Source organism: Sinohyriopsis cumingii, chromosome 19, assembly GCF_028554795.1.
Source record: "Sinohyriopsis cumingii isolate HCF-2022 chromosome 19, ASM2855479v2, whole genome shotgun sequence".
NCBI classification, from domain to species: Eukaryota; Metazoa; Mollusca; class Bivalvia; order Unionida; family Unionidae; genus Sinohyriopsis; species Sinohyriopsis cumingii.
In genome coordinates this window covers 46829732-46855181 of record NC_142979.1, presented here as the reverse complement: position 1 = coordinate 46855181, position 25450 = coordinate 46829732, and the positions used below count along the sequence as shown (strand labels likewise).

Below are 25450 nucleotides of genomic sequence, written 5' to 3'. Positions count from 1 at the left end.
TTCATGCCAGGTTGCGTCACGCTCAGAAAGAGCACTTTTAGCAATGATATGAATTAGTAAGTCATTAGTGATTTAAATATAATATTTTCAACATAAATGAATATATATATATATATATATATATATATATATATATATATATATATATATATATATTTGTGTGTGCATGTGTGTGTGTGTGTGTGTTAGCGTGTGTAATATGTGTGTGTGTGTGCTGTAAGACCCATTCCGAAGATGAAATAAATAGTGTTGTGAATGCAAGAGAGAGAGAGAGAGAGAGAGAGAAGTTACCTTTCAATTTGTATTTGTCTGAAAGTTATAATGTATAGACACTAATAAAGGAAATAACATGGGAAAAGAGCTAAAGAATTATTCATACGTCATTTAAACGGAATTAAAATGCAATTTCTATAAGCGGTAGAAGAAATTGTCACAGCAGGGTCTGAAACAGGTAAGTTTTGCTGTGTTGGACAATAATGGCCCGTAACTATGCAAAATGATAATGCAAAAGGCTGCAAGTGAAACTCACGCAAAAGTTAAACAGTGTAAACATGCACTTAAATAATCACAATTAATCTCACGTCTGAAATTACAGTTATCTAAGATCTGATCAATGTAAAAGAAGCCACAAAATTTGTGTTTAACACAATAATCCTAGAAAACGTTGTTCCTGTGAAACCGAAATAAAAAATAATGTGACATGGGGCCATTTCGCCTCTAAATTGCTTATTCGTGGAGAGCGGGATTGTAAATTAAGTTTCATACCAAATTTGTATAAAAGCCAATAATCTCTGGTAAAGTTAGCCATGAAAAGCGGAGCTTTGGAGGACGTCAACTGAGGACCGAAACACGAGTCAATGCCGCGGAACACTAGAACCCTAATTCATAAATTCATTCAAGTACTTTTCGTTGATTAGGACGCGTATTAACTTGATTCAGCTGGATGGAAATTGAACAATACTGTCGTACTTTATGCTTTTAGAGAGCAATGTTAAGAAGATGACCAAAGAAGGTACAACTCATGGAAATGATGTGCGACACTATAAATCTATTTTATGGAAGGTTTTATCACTATACCGGTGCTAATAATTCTTAGCTACCTTTCTGTTGCGCAAGAAAAGGTTGGAGAATTGGCTTTCATAGACAATAAAACAAATAAATGAAGATGTGTAACGCAAGTAATCAAAAGTAATGAAGGCATTATCAGTAGAAAGATATATGCTAAATTTGTCTGAAATCAAAAGATTTTTGAAAAGTTATGCGTGGACATCAAACAATTTGGAAGACGAGTATTCAGGGATAATTGATCCCTGTAAATGATGCCACTAAATGCTAGATATCAGATTTATTAACAATCTCATCAATATACGTGTCCATCCTAAATGTATTTAAATCACAAAATTCTAAGTAAAGTAACGACGCAGAAACTAAATTTTGAATGATGGAAATCAAGGGCCAAAACGTTTTTTTAAATGTTGCTGTTATAGAATGTTGGACATCTACCGTACTCAAGGTCTCTTCAATATAAATACGCATATTGAATTTGGTAGAACTCGAATCCATGGTAAAAATGAATGTTTTGGAAACCCAAGTGTTGTAGGGTGCGTAATTAGGGTCAACATCTCCTTTGAATTATGGCATAGGGTGCTGGAAATCTAACAATTTACAAGGCCACGTCTGTACGGAAATGCATTTACAATTCAGCTGAATCCAACTAGTCTCAGTTTAACCATGCTGAGAAAGTAAGGTTAGGAGTATGAACAATGAAGTGCTTCAACTCCAGCTACTTACGTCATTGAAAGCTGGAAAACAGTCTTGTTCAGTGTCATATGGACGAAAAGTTGGAATTTATATTTGATTGAATTCCTGGGTAGAACTTAGATGTGGACACTAAATTTAGAAGGACTTGTAAATAAGTCTATTTATCATCTAAATGATGACATACAAAACTGAAAATGAAACTCGTTCGATGTTTCATGAAAATAAATTTACGAACCAAATTTGGTTGAAATCTAAATATTTCCAGTAAACCAGTAAGTTACCTTACACAAACCAGGTCTTTAACGGAGGGACAAAGTGATTACTTGAGAAGTTCGACCATTTGCGATATGCAATAGTCAGTTTGTTACATCGATATTCTTTCTTTTTTGTAGGTATTATCTACTTAAGAAAGACAAAATATTTTGCAAAGCAGTATTTTGTTGTTCTCTTCTACTGGCTCGCTTTATGATGGAAAAAAATGATCGTGAATAATGTCAGCGTTTTGACTTACACAAACGTTTCCTCAGACAGTCTGCAAAAAAAGAAATGAGCGATATGTACAAATTAATCGTTTTTATTGAATGGAAACCAAAGTTAGGAGAGGACAGGTAAATAAGGTTGATCTAAATGACGACGTCGTATGCTATATAGTCAACAACTTCAAGGACTCATCAACACAAGCAAGACTACACATAAAGATCGAAAAGGACCATCTTGGTCAGTAAAACAAGTTTCAACTAAATCTTCACCAAACTGTTTAATGGCTCTTAGTCATGAAACATCCCATGTATAAAATGATTGATAAGAACAATAACTCTGTCAAAAATGAAGTTGGGATACAACCCATGCAAAACACACACACACACACATACACACGCACGCACGCACACACACACACACACAAATAAAATTATATATATATATATATATATATATATATATATATATATATATATATATATATATATATATGACTATATATATCTATATATGACAGCAGATGCTCTTAAAAATTCCAACAGAGTATGCTGAATGGTTCTTGAGCTGTGCTAAATGCAAACATTTTCCTTCTGAAGATCAGGGTTTTCTTAACAAAGTGAATGCTATCCGTTCTAAGTAGATTACTCGAGACTAAACCCTTTAAAGTCACATGTAATGGGAAAATGTTCATACAAATTGGATCATTATATGTCGAATGCTTTTTGAGCTATCCATGTCATGACAATGATACAAAATTAGGGACAGAATGCTGTCTAAAATGGTAATGAAACCATGCCCATAAGCTACATATCTGAATGTAGAATTTCGTATTAGACATTGCATTAGAATATGTTGAATGGTTCTTGGGCTATGTCGGGAAGAAGCAGCATCCGAGATAATGGCCTGGTGCCAATTACTGCCCGAATTGAGTTTAGGAGACAAATTCCATCAATAGATGGTCTCTGTATCAGAACTCGTACACGCCATTCTGCATCATTTATGCTGAATGGATACTAAATTATGGATATTACAATTTTTAATATTCATTGAAATAATTAAACAACGCATTCAAATCTGAAACTGAAAAGACGAATACTTTAAAATGCATATTTATATACAAAACGTATTCACCTACAAAAGACCTTGCAGCTACATGCAAGGGTTGTAGAACTCTGGTGTGGTGAACAGAAGTGTGAAAGGACGAACAGACAACTCAAAAGGTTATATATATATATATATATATATATATATATATATATATATATATATATATATATATATATATAACAACACATGTTATGTATGTATGTGTGTATGTATGTATATATATATATATATATATATATATATATATATATATATATATATATATATATATATATATATAAATGAATCACTTAAATTAAATAATTTTATCAATTAAAATTACATTACTGAACTTCTGGAAACAACAATAATACAACTGGTTCTGCCTCAGGATCTTATAGCAAGAATAAATAACATTGCAGTATCAAGAGTACATAGTCTTCTAGTTGACCTAAGGTTACAAATAACATTTTCTAAAAAAATAAGTTATCTAATGGAAAATAACCGTCTAGAAGGTTCATAATGTTTAGAAGTTAACTTGTACTTACAATGAGCAGTCTATTACTACAAGTATAATACAACCTGTGTAATGAATAATAGATAGACCCTGCAATTCATAGGGAATTTCCAAAGTTCTCGACTCAGATTGCGATAAATATGTTTATTACAAACCAAAATTAATAGTTCAGGTCAGGTAGAAAGTGAATATCATCTTGGACAAGGCCATGTCCAAAATACAATGTCACATTATCAATTGCATATCATGAAAATAAAAGCAAACAAAAAGTAACTAACAAACAAATCAACTTAAACATACATAACTTGTACTTACTCACTTTCCTTGATAACCATTTCTCTGAAAAAGAGTTACAATAAAAATCAGAGCTTTAAATACAAATATACGACAACCAGTCTAACAGTAGACTGGTGTTAATTCATTATAACCCAAATAATCAATCGATGGTCCTATGACGTGATCAATCATTTTGTTCTTCAGCAGAAGAAAGTATAATACTGTAAATCTATTTCCATCTTCAATTTCATGCGCGAATTACTCGCTCTCTGTATATGGAACTGACTACGAGATCGTCTAAAGCAAACACTATATATCAAAAAGTTTTTGATACAATGTACAGAGACACCGATGACGTCAATGGAGGCAAGTATGATTATTGGCAACTAATTTCCTTCGTGGATATAACTAGCGATCTGATAGGATCACTTTCTTTCTGCAACCAATCAGATGACAGAACGGAAGATACTGGTCTGCGTTTAAATATCTTAAGGATCGAAGTGGAATGAAGTGGACTGACGGCCCTTTATTATAACAGAATGTATGGAATAAAATGAGTAGGCAATTAGTTACCTAATTCCGAATCTCTGATGTGGCGGTTTATTATTGCAAGTTCGAAAACAAAAATCATGCATCTGACTACTCTGTACTTACTTCAGTTTTTCCAAAAGCCTGTAAAGATATGAAAAAAATATCTCATATTTCATATGGAGAAGAACGAACTCAGAGTTCAGGAAAAATTAATTATCTGACGCTTGATTGATATAAAATAATAACTTTTATGTTGCAACAAACTGTCAACAAACAGTGCAACACCAGCTTTTAAATAGCTAAGCGCTCTCAACTCTCACTGAGTCGTTGTCAAAAGCAAACACAAAACAGATACAAGACAAGCAATGCAGACAAAAAGGGTTGAAATTAAAAACGTTTACAAAACTACATCTAATAGAATTAACTCTTGAGAATGTTTAATGTTTCATTTTGTTGGCTTCAACTTTACTATGTTGTAAACTAGTTGGCATTGACCTAAAAAGAGGAGCTAAAATCCATCTGTTTTTATTATGAGTCGAGTAACAGCAAATTATATTTCATTGTTCTAAGGAGGTATGTTCAGCAAGAGTCTTTTTCTTTCCAGGTTACGTAAATACAATTGAGGGTGTGAGCAGTTGCAGTCAGTGTGGCCACGGCAAGAGAAGTGTTCTGCAACAGTACTTCTGTCCAGCGTCTTTGAAATCCAATAAGATCTGTGAAGATTGATCATTTTGAGGAACTTTTCGATTTCTGCGATATACTGAAGGCCGCAGATCTTACATATGATGAAATAAATTACATTCTTCTGTTTTGCATGTTCTGTTTAGACCTTGCATGTTCAATTGTTACCTTGTAGCTGTGCTACATATTGTCATGGTGTCTATAATATACTGACAGGTTTTGCAACTTTTATCACCAAAGGGACCAGATTTTTCAGGATGGTCTTGGCTAGCTCTCACTAGAATATATTTGTGATTTTTCGTGTGCGATAGGCTACTACTATTTTTATTCGGCAGGATTACGTTTAGTGTGTCTCAATATTCCGTGATGGGTCAGTGTTTTCGGATAATTTCATCTATTTGGGTTTTTTTAGGTGATATGTCAGGATTAATGGTATACGATCAACATTTTCCTTCTCTATATTTTAGTAAACCTTTGCGATTAATTTGTTTAATGGTATGTGTTGCCTCAACTATCAGGTCATTGACGTAGCAATGGGTCATCAAATGTTACAACAGCTATTAGATACTTATACATAGTTATAAGAAGAAAGAAATAGACATTGTGTCAGAACGTGGTAAGGGAATAAACCAATCATTCCGCGCTGAACTTCAGTTCCACGTGGGACAAACCAATGTTTGCTGAGACAGGAATTGTCCGCAAACGGCATGGAGATGTCGGTGAATTAGCTTGTGGCAGCATAAATACCAGAATTATTCCCAGTCACCGGCACTTGACAGTCCGCAATGACGACCAACGAAGCTCCAATTTAAAGTAACCACTGCTTAGTGATTTTGTTGCATATCCTTCAGGCTGTTCTCCAGCCCAAGAAAACCAATCTCTCTCTCTCTCTCTCTCTCTCTCTCTTCACACACACACACACACACACACAATATATATATATATATATATATATATATATATATATATATATATATATATATATATATATATATATATATTCTCTTTGCATAATATACGGGTTATAATTTCTTTACCAAATCTTGTGGATGGCTTTGACCTCTCACTATGATGTGTTCCCGGCCCATGTTCAAACTTAGAATTAGGTCAAAACATAATGGTTCGAGATATGATAGACACAAAAACCTCTATCATTTCTGCACAAATTTGCATTGTTATATATCTTGTTCTAAATTGCTCCAAATGATTCTAACATGTTAGAGTCCAGAAAGTTTTGTAGCTTTTGTGTTAAATATTTGTTGTGATACGCAAATGTTGTTTTTTTTTCTTCTCCTGACGAAGAGTACGTTAATGTATGAAACTATATCCACATATTTAAGACATTTGCCATTTCTTATTCCATATAATAAGCTTGGAATAAGAATCGTTGAGGAGGAAGCCTTGCCCATATATTACTTAGAGTATGAGACGAAGAATAATGCTGTTAAATGTATACTCCTTCCCTGATAAACATCATAAGAGTTAGCTGAGACCTTAAAACGAGTTTTTTAAATAGGTAAATGTTCTCACAGTTTTCTATAATACATTTTGAACTGAAACAATGAACACGCATGTGAACATATCATTTTATCGGGATGGTTTTAAATAATTTTAAAGACCGTTCTGACAATAACCTTTATATAAGTAAATTTTGTTAGTATTTTTACAGTTTATTCAGTGGTTTATGACATTATCATTTGGATTATCAGGGTCACTAAGTGCGTCAGGGATCTAAAATTATATTCTTTTACCTGTGCGTGTTAAAGTTAGCTACCTTAGTTCTCTCGTTCTACTTCTTTGCCGCTCGGATAGTAATCCATTCGATCCCGCCCATAGTCTCACACACAAGTTTAATTCATGTTGTTCAAGTAATCATTAAATATTTGACTTCTCTTACATCGGTCTTTATGCCTTTGGATTGCATTTGACTGTGTATCATTCTCTTTCGCTTGTGTCATGTAGATGTAATTTTAATCAGTAGCGAATTGTAGATCAATATACGCATTACGGAGAAAATAGCTTTTGTCGTCTGCTGTATATTTACTTAGGCGATATACTTGATGAGTAGACGTATGAAGGTTAATGGTGCATTTTTTACCCACTCAAGGCATGGAGGTCATTTAACAATTACTAATTACTGTGACTTTTTAGGTATTATAATGAACAAAAATGAATTTTCATTTAAAGGAAGTTAAAATGAATAAAAAAAATACCTACTCTTTGTTTCAACGATGGAATTGTTATCGGTTTTTAACGTCACTTCGACACGGTTGGATGGAGATGAGAAAAATGGCGATTTGTATTGGTACGCATGCAGGTATTTATGCATATATTTTGTTATAAGTATTGCATGTACTACCTTGTCACAATTTTAGCCAATATATATTATCTTTTACTACAGTATATATCTTCCAGCTGAACCTACGATTATGTCGCATAACATACTTCAGTTTAATTTCAAATCAAATGGAATAAGTTATCTTGAATTTAAAAGTAAGTATCAATGCGTCAAAAAGGTGTTGTGCCTCAAAAAAAGTGTTTAGCCTTGAAGAAACCGTTCTGCTTTAAAAAAGCGTGCTGCCTTAAAATACAAACGTTTGTGTAAAAATATACCTGATTTCATCTCTTCTAAGCCTGAAAAAGGAAGAATGGCAAATATTTGACCTTGTGTAATGGTGACCCTGCAATTACGTCATTTCTTGAAGATGTGATAATTGATATTTGATTAGCTTCTCTAATTTATATATCGGCCGTGGATATCAAATGTTTGTATAAAATGTAATTAGATAATAATAATAATAATAATAATAATAATAATAATAAAAATAATAATGTTTTATTTATTATACACGCCACTGGCCCATGATAGACATCCATACACTATACGGTACAATAAGATGTCATAGTACAATAAGATGTCTTAGTACATGTACATAACAAAAGAACATCATATTTATTGGAAGTGATATACATGAAAGTGATCATTATTGCATTTTTCCAATTGGTAGATGAAAGTTTATATCACACAGTAATAACACAAACGAATTAAAGGGTAACCCTAGAAACTGCATGGAGCAAGTTTTTCTTATATTGATGAAGAATCTTATGTAGCAGAAGTCATTGATAAAACGGTCTCTCGAATCTCTAAGGCTTTTATAGTAAATATTACTAAATTATCCATCTGAATTTAACTAGTACAATGTTTGTATAAAAGACCTAAATTTTCTGAAGTTGGATTTTTATATACAATGGTGGGTAAATATTTTCTTCGTATTTCTATATATAGCAGACAAGCAGTAATTAAATGGAAATTCATGTTCGATGTCAAGGTTACAAATTTTACAATATTTCCTCATAGCAAATAATTTCATATCTTCCTGTGTTACCTCTTACTGGCAAGTTCACTCTCTAAGCATAGTTATTATATAACAAACATCGCTATCTCCAACAATTTCGGGTATCTTTGACAAGTGAATTCTGATTCCAATGACCTATACAAACGCATTCGTTTCATCGACTTAATGTCATCCTGCATCTTTTACCTAAAATATATTCACATCTCTGGCTGAATAATCTAAGAATAATAATAACAGGGAAACATTTGACATTAAACACACTTTAAACGATAGAAAAAATACATGCAGTTTTTACATGCAGATAATTACTATTCACAATTGTGCAGGGTACTTCGTAAATCGAGATATCGGACATAGATCTAACAGACACCGATGACGATTTTATTGTGACCTTTGGAATTCTTGGTCCAAGTACTCTTAATAATTTATCAGATGAAGCGTTGCATTTCATTTGACATTAAGGAGGTATCGTTAGGAAACACAAGTTCCGAATGACGGTTTTCGCTTTCATAAAACGTTTGAAAACTGTGATTTGATTGGTGAATCCCGGTGTCAGCATAACACGACCTTGTCTCGTGTCCATCAGATCTACTTATTATAGGTAGGTCTCGACTTTAATTGGAGTGGGTTTTTCATTTGACTATAAATGTAAGTTATATATGCACAATAACTTAATTATAGATCAAATTGAGACAAAACAAGACTTGAATACATTCAGGTTGCAAAGCTTGCAACACGTAAGTATATAAGAAAGGAAAAAAACAATAGCGTTAAGTTTCAGTCTGAGCTAATCGTGGCCTACACAATTCAAGATGTGTACCTTTTCGATTTCCTTCGCGGTAACGTATACTAAATAAAATATGTGGAAAATCCAATCGTGTATATCTTAACAATTGGTATTCCTTATACTGAAATACTTACTTTTCTGCGGGATCATCTTTGGTTGCCATTTTCTGGAAAACAATTGCATATATTTATAAACATATCACTTTTGGAAGCTAGCCTGTTTGCTTTTAAGTATAAGAATGCATAAGAATGTCAACACTCCAGGATATGCCTCTCTTTCGGAAATTAAATTACATGGAAGTGAGTTCGGAAAAATAATTTGTTTTTTACTTTTATACGTCAGAAAAGAATTAAAAAAGTAAAAACAAAGAAAAACAGTTCTTTTTAATTTTTGAAAACGCACTGCAAGGCTGGCGTGTAGACAATGTAGCTTCTAGTATTTATTGAACACTTAACTGGGACCTCTTTAATAAAGACGTACTAAATTGCTTTAACGCAATAATTCCGATTTTTTCCGCTTGAATCGCAAAAGCTCTTATTAATAAAAGGGTAGACCTTCCATTGTGTCCTTGCTATTTGCATATTTTAAATTTCTTAAATAAACTATGCATTGATCTTTTAATCCTGCAAGATTACAGCATATATTGATTATTGAGCGTGAAAAATCCGATAATCTAACGATAAGACCTGTTTGTGCAACGTTAACTTGTAAATTAAAGGTTTGAACCAATTTTCACCCGAGTAGATCACATTTGGATCACTTCAAACATTCCTGCATTCACCAGAGTGGAAGCGTTGCAAAACGTCAGAGCCACTCGATTAAGAAAAAAAAGCCTGGGTATTTATGCCTGCTGCTTTTGTGTCGTTTTCACACAATATTGCTTATATAAAAATAAGGTCAAAAACGTACCTCGTGTTGGACAGATTCTTGAAGATTGCGGCGTCCGTTTTGAAGGAAGTTTTTGCCAGTAATTTTATTCTGAGATAACTTAATTTTGTAATTTCACATAACAACGCTGCATATTAGTAAACAAACATTTCCTACCCCCTCCTTTATCCCCACTCTAAACAGTGACACTGAAGTCATTATGTGAAATCTGTCACAATTATGATAAGTACTTAAGCTGTGAATACATATATTACGTTCGGACAGTAAAGACTTATAAATGTCATCGTAACTGAACTGTTAGTATATTTGCTTTCTGACGCTCTCCTACGAATCTCAGAAGAGGGTACCAAGAATAACATCTCTTTTGCAAATCTTTTACAAACGGGCAAAATAGCTATAAAATGTCATGAATATCCACCCAACAGATTATGAAATATGGCAAAGGACAGAAAGATGGACTAATAGTTTCCATGAAAAGAAGAATCATCTTTTTATAATTGTTAAGAATTGAAATAATCTCTGATATTCTTGAAAAACTCCAACGTATATGTTTGAGTTCACATACTCCCAAAGCAACTTTGGGTAAATGATACAAATTCAGCATACTTGTTGATATCATTGTTAAGTATATTTAAGATACATTCATTGCTTGACTTTTGTTCGTGAACGAGGATAAACTTAGAGTGTTCCTGATTTTTGTCGTGTTTGCAACGTATAAATAAGTTATTTACTGATATATGAGTTCATGGTCAAGACATATTTTTAAACTTAAAATGTTCTGGAAACGAACTTGTGACCCGTATCATGGGCATTTAGTTGTGCCTTAGGTCACTTGAACTTAGTATACAGGAATGAGGTAAACACAAATATACATTCCTCTTGTAAGGCAATCATTTGCTGTTGTGTTCAGATATAATTTGAGAGGAATTATTTAAATTATTCATTGAAATTATATAGTGCTCATGGACGTTTTAGACTAAATAGCTACTTTGGGATTTTTAGGAATTCATTCAAATGCGTCCTGGATTGTATCACTGATACATCAACGTATTCAAGATTAATACTTAATGAGCACATTCAATACTGGAGTTCATTTGCAGCCTCTCTACTTTTATACTTGTGATAGAACATTTATGATTAAATGGGATTTAATTATCAGTGGTGTATATTTCTTAAGGTTTCACTTTGTAACTCATTGAAATAAATTATTTGCTAATTTTACAAAACTTGCTGGTTTCACTTCTTTCCGTTTCTTAGTTTAAGACCACAGTGTCGTAATAATCACACTCACAAACTAGTATAGATATAATCTTAAACCTCAAAATATATGACCGAGTTCCGGCTATCATTTTGTTCCTTGAAATATTACTAAGCACAAAGTCTAGTCAAAATGTGTGGACAAGTACAAGTAAATGTGTTCATAAACTCAATTAAGTACAAAAGGATGGTGGTGACCTTTGACCCCAAAAATCACTGAAGTTTGATTTTAAAACATTTTGCACAAAAATTAGGATATTTTGGTTTCACATATGTACCATTTTTTTTAGAGCCATTCAATATTCTAGGAAGTGTTTTACTGATGACCTCATTAAATCCCACCACTAATGCAAGAAAATTAGTAATAATTAACGAAAATCACATGACAATATGACTGTTCGTTTAAACAGTACTACTGATACCATTATTTTGAAGGTGGTTATGATGTTGGAGGTCTGATCGGCACCATTTGTATATTACTATTTATAGCCATCTAGATATAGAAAAATTATTTTCTTGGTGAAAACCTCATGCCTGTATCTTCAGATGAGCAGCTATAACAAATTCAAGGTGGCTACCATGGCAGCCATGTTGCAGGTCTGATTGGAATCATTGTTAGTTAGGAACAACTAGATCACAACTTATGCCACCGGCCAAATTCGTAATTGCTATATATTTCAAATGGTTTTTTTAAATAACATTCCATTGTTATAACTTTAATTGGATACCGAGTTTATGTTGAGATGTCCATCAAAAACGGTTAGCTCATTTATAACGCTTTTATCACCAGACGCTCCAAAGCTGCCAGGTACACAATGGCAGTCATTTAAATAATAAAGGCGCCAGGTAATTAATGCGTCAATACAACGCGTCATCCAGAATCACTAGATATCAAGGCGGCCATGTGATAATCACATATCGTTCATATTCAGCGATTTAGAATCTCGGTTATTGTTCAATGCATTTAAAGACTATCAGTATAAAACTATATGACCAAACAATTTAGAAATAACCTTTAGCTATCTTTCATTACTGGTATGTTGACTAAATGAATACAGATTAAACCTGTTTCATGTTCCAAGGATTCGTCTTCGATTTGAAATCAAAGTATGATGTGCTCTAATCAAAAGGTATCTCGCGAGTCTTATCCAACAATTTGATTGTGAGACAAATGTTTTGACCTCGATCAATATGATTTATCGTGTATAGCTCGCTACTTCAACCGATCGCAGTGCATAATCGTTTTGTTAAGACAGGGTTTAGTGAGGAAAGAAATGCTATTACCAGTGCTAATTAAGAAGTGAGGAAAGAAATGCCATAACCAGTGCTAATTAAGAAGTGAGGAAAGAAATGCCATAACCACTGACAATTAAGAAGTGAGGAAAGAAATGCCATAACCAGTGATAATTAAGAAAATTATGATATTGCTCTTGCAACAGTGGGTTACGCTTTTCGCCTACACAAGTTTGGTAACGAGGAAGTTGATTTCTCGAATTATGTAAATGTATGGTCTTCATGGGATGAACGTGTTCTCAAAATCCTGATAAAATCCCCTCAGTAGATTGGAAGGATTAGCGGTAATAAATGTCTCCTCACAGACGATGGACTAAAGCTAGAGCTTTCCATTAGAATTACAGTCTCGATAGATAAACTTGTATAAGAGTAAGCTTGTAAATAAGCAAACATAACTAAAATGTAACTAAAATGTCTTACCATGTATCAGTTTGTCTCCATAACAGGCTCTAGCATGTTCTTTAGACTCTACAAATAACGTATGATCACAGGAGGGAATGTAAAACGTATTAAAATAAAGTATATACAACAACCTTCAAAACTGAATTCCGATCCGGTTACTCAAACGCACAAGTGTGACTGGCTACATTTTGTATGGCCGGTGTTAATACCGTATTAGCCCTTTGTATGCCACCGAATCGTGACATGGTCTCCAGATAAAATAATAGATGATGAGTTTAATCCGTCAAAACTTGTTTGAATATGAATGAGATAGTTTCGGTTTAGAGGTACAAACGTTGCTTTTATTCTGAAACTCGTCACCAAATGGGATCGAAGATCAACGGTCCCGGAAGAAAAATATTACTTATTGACATCTTTTTGATAAGACCAATCCTTGACGATAACAAAATATCGCAATGTATACGCTTGTGGAACAGAAAATACGCTCCTCCCCAACTGAGATAAAATGCGTTTGTTTAAAAAGAATGTCTCTCACTCGCATGGAAAGATTGCTGGACTTTCTCTAGGGCACTGCGAAAGGAGGCTCTGCAGAGAAATACTACACTAGTATGGTAATATTGTGGACTTACTTCTAATCAGTTTACTTATGTATTTGCTCATGATCTCAACGGTATAATACATGATATGTACATAGTGTTTTAATTGGACTATGATTACACCACTTTATAATTATTTGATATCCTTGTATTCTAACGGACAAAACCAAGGTCAAAACAAGGTAGCAACTGAGAATCATATAACCCATGTAGAATATCTTTTCTGAAATTTGAAGTTCTACACTTGATATATATTTATAGTCTAGTGTTGAAGTGTTAGTGTCTGCACATGTGTTCTTGTTGTGATTTTTGTGTTTTACCGCCTTTACAAACTAAATACACGAAGAGTATCAGGTTCTGATTTCAATAAATCATAATCAAATCCAGCCTTGGTATTTAATTCAAAAGTAAGTTTTGTATTTACATTTGAGTAGTTCTTTAAACAAGGGTCTTGCGGAACGCGAAGTATTGTTAACTTGATTTTCGCTCATTGGAGCATATGGACATATTGCAAATTTTATTAAATTTGAGAAAATGTCACTACTATCCACACTAGGAATCTATATTTTGCTATGCAGATTTATTCCTGATTACCGATCAAGTGAATGGTTTAACGAATACGTCTATAAAAGTAAAGATTGTTTAACGAATACGTCTGTAAAAGTAATGATGGTTTAACGAATACTTCTGTAAAAGTAATGATGGTTTAACGAATACGTCTATAAAAGTAATGATGGTTTAACGAATACGTCTATAAAAGTAATGATAAGCCAAATATATACTACCACTTTATAACTATTACTGATTAAAACAAATATGGGATCAGATGGGCAAGAGGGTGGAAAATTGGTCCAGAATAACATCCCTCGGTGTGTAACTTTAGCGTAGTATAAATTCTATTTGGAGTGGGATGGGTGGAAATAAGCTTCGGATGAGAGCGTTTCTCGACTGCAACGTCGGGCAAAACTACCGGCTGTTAATAAATCTGCTTCCGGTTGACGCTTACGCTTCTCTCGAAAAAATACCGACATTACCTCTCGAAAAGGTTATGATGCTGCAATCAGAAATCACATAGATTTGGATCTTAACAGTGAGTCGAGGCAGATGGTGATGGTTGGTAGTGTACAATGGCTTTGCGTGTTGTACAGGATTTAAAGGAAAGAAACTTGCATGGACGGTGTTCTATACAAAGACAAAGCATGATTTGCTTTTCTTGATTTGTCAAATATGTATATATTACTGCCACTCGCTAACACATGAATAATGCCTATAGCGATTAATTTGTGCATGTTCACGGCGAACTGACATGCCATACATAAATGCCAGAATGTCTACAAATAAGATAAACCCAAAACTAATTTGGATTGGTTGGTTACAGGGTCAAAAGTCATTTTGCCAACTTTACAACTGAAATTCGCTAACGAAAGACTAAGATTGTATATTTTATGAAAATTGTCATAATCTTCCGTCTTTCGTTAAATCTATTTAAAGAAGTAAATTGGCAAAATGCTATTTATATAATTTACAATTTTTTCTTCAGATGATGAAAGCAGGAGTCGGATAAATGAAGTATAGGATTTGTAATATGCTACATGTGTATGGATCACTGTATGCAGTGTGCGAAATGAGATTACATCACTCTGAAATTTATCATATAAGCATTTCACATAATATAATGGGCATATTTAACAAAACAGCATCTATGTAACAAGGAAGATGATACATTGAATTAAAAGACAGAATAAATTCTCCGCTAAATAACTACATTTGACTTTCAATGGACTGATTCACACACACACACACACACACACACACACACACACACACACTATGGGTTTTGGTATAAAACAATATTATATGCCAATACTCTATCTATTCTTTCATGCTATACGGGACAAAATTGCTTGGAAATCTGATGCAAAACGAATTTTATCTCTGAAAAACACTATCAACCTGAACTTACGCTAAGTATTATGGAGAAACCAGAGTCCTTATAAATGTATGTAAACACATACCATGGAATGTTTCTACAAGGATACAAGATTATAACGGTACGAAGTTGCAATAGCCTATAGAGATTAGAATACAGTACTATAAATTCCCTGGCTAAGCGGCACACCTTCTATAATATATTTGATTTTTTTGTGTTTGTGTTTTTGACGTAAAGTAATGTTCTGAAGCAAATAATTAAAAATTTAAAAATGTATGAAGATCTTAGAGACGGTAGAATTATAAGCTTGTTGTGCCAAGATCCCACTGATGTCTAGTTAGACGAATTTATAAATCATTAAATTCTCTTTCCTGTCTAAACAACATTGAAATGTATTTTAATGTTGCACATATGATTTCAGGTGTAATTTGAATAACAACAGTATCATTGGAAGCGCGTCTTTTACATAAGGTTAGAGAAATGGTTAATTTATATAGCATTAGAGAAGTAAGAAATTCTTTTACTCCTTCATTTAAAAAAAAAAAACCTGCTAATAAATTTATACAGGTTTACAATCCCTAAATTACAGGTAGAGCATTCAGGTTGTTTTTTTCACAATGTATGAGAAGAAATTCATACATTAATACATTTAGATCTGCGCCTTTTGTCTCAAGCACAAAGAACACATAAGTTCAGTGTCCCTTTGGCTCGATATTCTCAAGCACAAACGACACATAAGTTCAATGTCACGCTGGCTTAATAATCAATTGTGAACAGTGTTCTTTGGTTTGAAAACATAAGTTGGAAAATAAGCAACAGAACTATGTATATCGGACTTTGAGAGAAATAGAGAATAAAAAGAAACATGTGGTCATCACCGGAAGAAAGAAAAGATTGATAATTGTATTAAACAACTGTAAGCAACTTTCGATGTTTGAATTAGCATGACCTCGTTTCTATGTACTCATCATTACCCAAAGAAGCCGCCGCCCTTAGACTTTTCGGGACGCCTGCCATGCAATGTTAGTAGTGCTCTACTTTCCTGACTTAACCAACTTTCGTATTGAAACCCTAAGTGTCTTTTTTATTTATTCAACAAAAGCTGAAAAAATTAGCAAATTAACAATTTACAAAAGGATTGCCAATAGCTACAATAGCCGCAAAATTAAATTTTGTGTCCGACACACTTGGAAGTGATACAAGTCCATCAATATACAGTTTCATTTTATCAGTCTTAGCTCTGTTAGAAACGTAGGTACCTATGTGTATTTGTATGCGATATAAATAAAACACATGTTTAATACGTATGCTGTATCTTTCATATACCACTCGTTGTAAAACAACAAATACAATTGTGAAAATGAAAATCCTCGTTACTTTTCAATGAAAATTGTATACGTCTCGTGATATGTCAGAGTACACACACACACACATATACATATATATATATATATATATATATATATATATATATATATATATATATATATATATATATATATATATATATATTCATTATAGTATTACTTATATTCATCCTTGATTCCTTCAAGCAATTTCGCATCATCACCCAGGTAGATACATTATAGTAATATTTATGTAAATAATCATTTACGTCATTTTTTCAGTGACGTCACTGTTTATAGTGCACCATGTAAATAACTCCTTTGCATTTATGTGCAGCAGTTGTTACAAAAAAAAACAATTGTAATACTTAAGAAATCACTTAACACTCTAGCAGTCTCTGAGTAATCTTGTTTACAGAAACGCACTCAATATCGACCATTTACAGTATATGTTATGAAAGTGCATCAGTGTATTGATATAATGAAGAAAGTGGAATATCCAAATTAAAATGAGCAATATAAGTTTGATACAGTCATGTTATGGAATTAAAAGTTAAACAAGGATCGTAAGATCGGCCCGAAGTTGACTTAATGCTGCATGCATTGAAAATGACCCGCAATGGAAGTTTGTTTGAACTGTGAAAAGCTTGGACACTTGTACGAAACAGAAAATGAGAGGCAATGACCCGAAATCTGCAACAATAAACAATAACTTATGTTCCAGTTGTATGCCTTGCACGTACAATAATCAGTAAACTTTGAAATCCCAACAGCAACATATACCTCTATACAGAGAAACTAAATAAATTATGATGAATTAAAAAAACACGGTACAAAATATAATGCCAAGTTCAGTGTATAAATGCCTAATGTATATACCCATTAGGAACGCAAACTGGGCCAAGGTATTACAACTTCTGTATACTGACGGTCTCCCAGGTAGAGTTATTAATTATACAAAGCCTGACTTGGATAAATTAGCAACGTAAATGAAAGCCATTGATCTGTAAATATTTACACTACTGATACATGGCCTACCAAAAAGGTGAATTTATTTCAAATGCTATATACTTTTAGATCGTGCCAGCAACGTAAGTGGGCAATGAAGATAAAGGGAGCTTTAGTACAGTTACACAGTAAATAACAATGACGAAATTGTTTACTTTTAGAATGAATTTAAGTACAGTCTACGTATTATCCTATCATCAGCATGGTTTGCGAATTTTATTACGTATTTGCCAGGAACTGTTACTTAACATCGCAAGTAGGTACGATTAATCAGACAATATAATCTTCATTCTCCATGTTGATGGAAATATATGCCATTTAGCCAGAAGACATTTGTCAGAAAACTGAGGATGGATCATCGGACATGATGCATGTCACTAAAGGGCTATCAAATAGGAACTGAGCTGTACATGTTAAGGGTATATGAACGTTATCTGCGTATCTCTGTCACAGAGAAGCTTGTGAGGGAGCAGCAGGGAGGGTGAGCAGACCAATTTTGGAGCAAGTCTTCACTGAAAATAAAGCTTCCTACGAAAACAAATTATGAAAATATAAGGTCAATAACGTCAAACCGAAGCCTCTAACGGACCGAGATTTTCTCTAATTGGGTTAGCTCATTTTGTTACTTTATTTGTGTCGCTCGTGTTTTCAAATTTATATGTGTGTTTGTTTACCCACCTGGACACTCACTGTTAGTCTTCACCCTCCCTGCGGCTGTTTCTTAACCAAAACTTTTATCAAGACCTACACGATATCGCGACCGAGGATTATGTTAATGTATCATGCTGAATCCGTGTGGGGTAGCTTGCGCACGTGAAAAGACGTTTCGGAACGTAATCATATCCATATCACCTGAATACCAAGGCTGATGAATATTTCTCAGAGTATGTGCATCGACTCCATTAAAGACAACCAAAATGTTACAGTTATTTCTGTTGACTTTAGGTATTTGTGCATATCGCTGAGTAACATGAATCACTTCCGTGTTTTTGTGTCTGCCTCGAGAAAATACCCGAGCTGGATTTGATTGTTTGTCCAGCATCACTGTCACGGAATGGTGTAAATGTTGTTAATTAAATACATGTACTCGGGTTTCGTTTCTTTTTCTCTGTACAACGATACCCGAGGGTGATTATAATATGGTCTATGTATTTCGAAATCGTGAGTACGATTCGTCCTGTGCCACACGTGCAAGGTGCCTTTGATAAAGAATAACGAAAATTCTAAAGGTATAAATACGTTACTACATGTAAAGGACCTTTACAATACTAATGGTTTTGTCAGCAAGCGGCCTGCTTAAAGGATTCGCACAACTCCAGCTGTAGGGCTGAGTTTTTGATGGTAGGAATATCTGGGGTGTCCGGTGTTGTCAGAGGGTAGAAACGTCCGTGTGTCCGGTGCGTTTAAGGTGCCGGAGCGTCTAATGTCTAGCGTCCGGAATGTCAAGAGTGACTAAGGTGACCCAGCTGTAGAGCCGTCAAAGGACCAGGGGGACCGGAGGGTCTAATATTTCAAGTGTTCGGAGGGTCTAATGTTTCAAGTGATCATAGTATTCCGAGGGTCCGGAGTCTATATTGGTTGTGAAATTGATTCGGAGGAGCTGTGGAGCGGATATGGTGCACGGGTGACGGAGTGCATCTCCACATATGTATTTTTAGCTGTATGCTAATTTTGGGTTAGTAAGACCCAGTGTATTATTCAGGACTGGAAGGATAGATTTTATATCCGTTCTTGTTTAGTGACATAATTTCGCTACCTGAGCGAATACATTTTTTTTACTATGTGTAAACGCTTACATTGTTTACTATTTGAGTGAACTATATTCATCTTTCCATTATTGAATCATTTGTGAAATCATTTATCCTGTGTTTTAGGGTTACTGACCTAAATTTATTTGTACATTTTTTCCATCTTTGAAACTGTGCGTTTTTTGTTAAATAGATCCAATATTTGGATTATAAATACGCACACATCTTCATCATCCACTACTCATATAAATCGCCACATTAAACCATATATGTGTCGTCAAAACGTGTTCTGTTGTTAATCCGAAATATCCCACCCGGTTATCTTGTTACAATCACATCATCGTATATTACGAGATTATTAATAAATCCATCGAGGTCATTCACAGATGGAACTTCATCAATACCGGTGATAAAATCAATAATATCATTGCTGCCCTCGTCCAACAGTGTTGCATTTTCATTACAATCTTCAAGCACATCGTAGCCTCGCTGATCATCTGCAGATTGTGCCACTAAATATAGCGTATCCCACTTGAGCCATCTCATTATCAGATTAAGCAACAACTGCGTCTTACCAGACCCAGATGGACCTATGCTAATTGCTCTGATAGAATGTGGAAAGCGCTGGATGATGTTTGACTGGTTCTTGCTTTCGTGTCTCTGAAAAATCAATGACATACATGTTGTACAAATGTAATAAATAATATGGATTTAGATTGTGTTCGATGCAAAGCATATACCCCCACTAGTGGATTACCAACAATAACAACAAAGAAGCGTGCGCTTACAGGTAAGTGTGTAAAATGTGGTACGGGCAAAAACAAATTTATATATCTCCCTTGACAAGTCAAGGAAAACAGGTGGTGATATCACTGAGAAAATCACGAGGAGCTCCACGGGCTAAATACCCAGCAGAAAAGCATCTTCCTGGATATAATCATTGTGGTCCTGGAACCCGACATGACATCCGACTTGACGAGCGAGATCAACCAAGACCTGGAGAATATTATAATAAATGCGATTGATCAAGTATGTCACTTTCATGATGTAGCGCATAAAAAGAAGGATTTACAACGACATATTGCAGATGTCAAGTTGATTCACTCATTAAATTCCATTTAAAAAATCTCTCAGTTAAAAACTTGACAGCTTCCTAGTAAAATCCGCGATGAAAGGTAAACTAGTATGAGGGGCTGGTAATTGATCAACCGATTGTTATTGTAATGGAATCGATTTATTATAGTCCAAGAGGATATTGTAGGGGTAGAGCAGCGATTAATGAACTTGGGGATGCAGGAAATGTCATACGTTAGTTTGCTGCAAATTGGTTAGCACGACAGGCAATATGGTAAACATATGGCAAATTTATATACCGCCACCTAAACAAATTAAGTATGGACATTTTGATGTCAGCGCTCCCAATGAAGTTCATCAGGCAGATATTTTGTGTTTACCATATGATACTATCAAAACTGGTGACGTCGATCACGTACATACAAATACGAATTGGCTGTCGTCGACGTTGCAAGTAAATATAAAGAAGCAGAACTACTATCAACTAAGACAGCAACTGAAGTTGCGTCTGCTTTTGAATGAATTTATCAACACGGTGGTCTACGATGGCCACATTTACAACAGGTTAATCCTGGCATAGAATTTCTTGGTGCAGTATTTCCTCTGATAAATAAAACATAACGACAAAATCAGACGAGGACATACCGCAATTCATCGCGATCAGGCAATTGTTAAACGATTTAATCGAACACATGCTGAGCGGTTATTTGGATATCAGTATGCACAGGAAATATCCCTGAACAAAGTTCAGAAAGATACGAGATCTCTGGTTGCTAGACTTCCAAGTGTAATAGCTGCATTAAATAATAAAATTATTCGTGAAATTTCTATGAAACCCACTAATGCGATCACAACAATTACATATGCCAATACAGCGACATGACTCCTTCTCAAAACCACCAGTACTAGGTAATGTGACTGTACGATATTTATATGAATCTGGTGAACTTAAAGGGTAAAAGGAGCAACTGATCCTATTTGGAGTGTGACGACACATAACATTTCCAGCTTGGTAAGATCCACGGGTGGACCTGCAATCTGCATACTAGATTAAACTGCTCCTCAGCGTGGATTTGTACGTGAACAGTTACAAGTCATTTCTGGAAACACAATTACCACGATTGTGAACTAGCGCCTCGATGTCGATTACATTCAAGACTGGTCAACATCACATTTTCACGCGTGTGACCAAGACTACTTGTAATGCTATCTACGGTAAACTGTCTTGGATTATTATTTGAATACTGCCACAGCATTACTGTGTTACAGTTGCACAATGATAATTCTGTTGTTATTTCATTGTTATGATAAAGTCAGCATAGAGATCAAAGTCGCGCTTATTTTTTTTGTCACATTGTTTATAACCAACTAATGTCTTTCTTAATACATGTATCGTTGATTTCCTGAGTTTGATTATTATTTTCTGTGAAGTCTATGATAACCCTCCGCAGCTGAGATATTCTTCTGACTCGAAACACTGAGAGATAGACTAAATTTGACCATTAGATGCGGTCATCAACAATCCAAATATTTAATCCTTGTGACGAATGAATCGTTATAGCATATCATAGCGTCCATGGAGTTCTGTCCATTGTTAACGCGTTCTCAACATCACTGACAGGAGCTAAAACAATATCATTTTACACAAGACTGTGTTTTCTATCACAACCTGGAATTTCATCGTCGATATTTTGACGTCGAGTATCTGCCGGGCGATAACATAATGGTACGGGTAGATTTGAAAACCTTACTTTATGTAACAGACATAATTGTTGTTGAAGTGTATCACGAACTATCTTTCTACTTGCAACTATCAAATCATCTGACCTCCACAAATTCCAAAAATCATTCATAGGAGTTTCTGAACTTATCTCACGCATTATTTCACACTGAATTTTATTTGGTTGTAGTCTGATTAATTTCTTGAGCTATCTTAATTCTGGATCAATCTCTACGATCATCAGTTATTTCCTCATAATAATCTATAAACTATTTTAGCCATTCATGTGGAGACAATATAACAAAAGGTGGTAGTTGACTATGATCGCTACATATTATCACAACAGTATTTTATGTCAACAAACAATGAAGAAATATTTTTAATGCCTCCAGCGACACTGTAAATATTTCATACCAGATAATAATCTTTGGAATACATTTTTCACCCATTTGTTCAGGAGTCCATACATCTCCCTTCCATCGGAAGAAGCTGTGATAAGTATGAGATTTAACTCCTCGTTCGTTCATTTCTTTGGCGAGTCTATGTGTAGGAGTTAACACAATTATATCAAGTCCACGAAATAATTCGACCACACGTGTCATTTTTTCCAGAACCTCCCGGTCCGTTAAGATAAACAATTTTTTTGTCTGGTCACAGGATCATGTACCGATGGTGCTGATGACAATTTTGACATTTGATTATTTTTGTAATAAATATCCTAAATAATTTCAACGTCGGCAGATTCAGGATAACTAAGTATCTTTTCTTTATTTTCCATTCGCCCCATTATGCATCAGCATGGATATGTAATTGTTCTAGCAATCCTGTATTGTTTTATTGATATAAAATGAATCTGTGGCGACTCTAACAGCATCATCAGAAAATCTGTTCATCATCGATATTAAATTTACCGAAACGTACGCAAGCATTGAAGATCTTAAATGAGCAAACTACAATGACTCACCATCAGTGTAACTCACAATTGTACCTAATTTAGTTCCGATCGATAAGTTAACATTACTTCGACTTATAAATTTGTTTTCTCCGCTGTATCAGTAATTATAAAATCGAGTTCAGCATTGTCTATAATTAATCTTGTTCAACGTCATTTATTGTCATATGATCCTCCTTAAGTAAATTAACCAATTATTTTTCTGCCAAGATCTTTTGTATTTTATTCTCAAAATCAGTCAGGATTTTCATCATCAAAATATTTCTTTTGTTGTGGTAACCAAACTTGTTTCAGCAGACTATATGATATAATTGCTTCACTTACAATCAACGATATTAATATTTTTTTACATCAAGCATATATCGTAATAAAACTATTGGAGCCCAGCCGCGTTCGCTAAAATGTTTTCCAATCCAAACAGCGACAATCGAATGAAAGTTTTTCGGTGCAAATTCGAATGAGTCGATATAAGCGAATCCAGTCAGGTCAAAATCTGGTAAGGATCCGTTTATCGCAACTCTGGTCATCTTGTGTGTTGGATGTCGAAATCTCTCAAAGTATTTAGAACATTCTCCCATTGCAATAAAACTTCCAGGATAACAGGCAACCATATCAACCGCGATAACATCCTTAAAATCGTACCTGGTATTCCACAATCCACCGTGTCCGAATTCCACACAACTGCTTTGTACTACTTCAAAAAGTTCAATTCACGAATTTCATTCTGAGCAAAATGAACAGCAACTGACAGAACGGTTGAACAATTACTCAGTAACTGTTCAGTATCGTCATGGGTATATTTCAACGCAAGATTTTTCATTTCTTCGTGGAGAGATTCTCTATCAGGTCGTACAAACTGATCATAGTTTCCGTCATCGGAACTTTGAAATATCCACACCTATATACAGCATCGCTTTTACTGATATTTCTGATAAATAAAAATATATCACCGTTATAGAACTTAACAGTTCGATTTCGTGGAAATATTGTCATAGTGAAGTCCACGAATGCACATTATGAGCAATGATATTTATCATAGCTCCTTTCAATTTATTTTTCAACTCGTACAAAATCTCTACGGTTATCATTATAGGAAATTTTAGTTTCTTTTTCAGTTCAGTAACGTCTTTTATAGACGCTCTGGTATCTTTAACTGTTTCTGCCCACTAATTTTTTTTTCGACTTAGACCGTTTCCACGTATCGCGTTTGCAAAATGGTTTGTAATTCGCTCGCCTACACAATTCAGCGTCGAACATTTCTTCAGTTTCAGAACATTAACGCTATGTTTATTATTTAGCGGACATAGTGCATAAATAACTGCACTCACATGATACACTCGTTCATAATTTGGTTTGTCAATAACAGTCAACATTCCTGGTTCGGAAATTTTATTTAACGTATCAATATTTCCAAAAGCGTGGTGTAATCGAACAGGGTCACGTTTGTCACGGATAATCCAAGTATCGTCTAGCTCCGCAATAGATTTTAATCTAAAAAAATATCGTCGATTGTTGAGATAATAATTGTCGTCGCTCGTTGGTCATTCATTATAGGATCACTAACACCTTCACTGTCGAACATGATTGTGAATGTTGACCATACAGGAGATGCACCATAAGCGCGAAATTCTTTTCTTGGCGTCATGAATACTTTTAATCAGAGAATTCGTTGGATCAACCAGTGCTCGCCTCCTCAAGGCAGGAGTTCTTCTGTCTAGATCGAACCTAGCCGTAGATAATCTCTCAAACTCCTCCATATTA

General features: G+C 34.4%; 1 protein-coding gene across 3 annotated transcripts in view; it reads right to left on the bottom strand.

Moving 5' to 3' along the window:
• The window catches only part of LOC149775643 (uncharacterized), a 33564-nt gene extending 19782 nt beyond the window's left edge, over positions 1 to 13782 (bottom strand). Inside the window, exons 1-8 of one of the 3 annotated variants that reach the window (XM_089943344.1) lie at positions 13334 to 13782; positions 9610 to 9641; positions 7946 to 7966; positions 4775 to 4792; positions 4160 to 4183; positions 3373 to 3453; positions 2273 to 2293; positions 292 to 309 (exon numbers count right to left, since the gene is read on the bottom strand). In XM_089943344.1, coding sequence (XP_089799470.1) covers positions 292 to 309; positions 2273 to 2293; positions 3373 to 3453; positions 4160 to 4183; positions 4775 to 4792; positions 7946 to 7966; positions 9610 to 9641; positions 13334 to 13336 — 218 coding nt within the window. In that variant the 5' untranslated portion in view covers positions 13337 to 13782. The remainder of the gene's footprint in view (positions 1 to 291; positions 310 to 2272; positions 2294 to 3372; positions 3454 to 4159; positions 4184 to 4774; positions 4793 to 7945; positions 7967 to 9609; positions 9642 to 13333) is intronic. The other 2 variants (XM_089943346.1, XM_089943345.1) reach the window with 2 other exon arrangements.
• Between the last annotated feature and the right edge of the window lie 11668 nt (positions 13783 to 25450).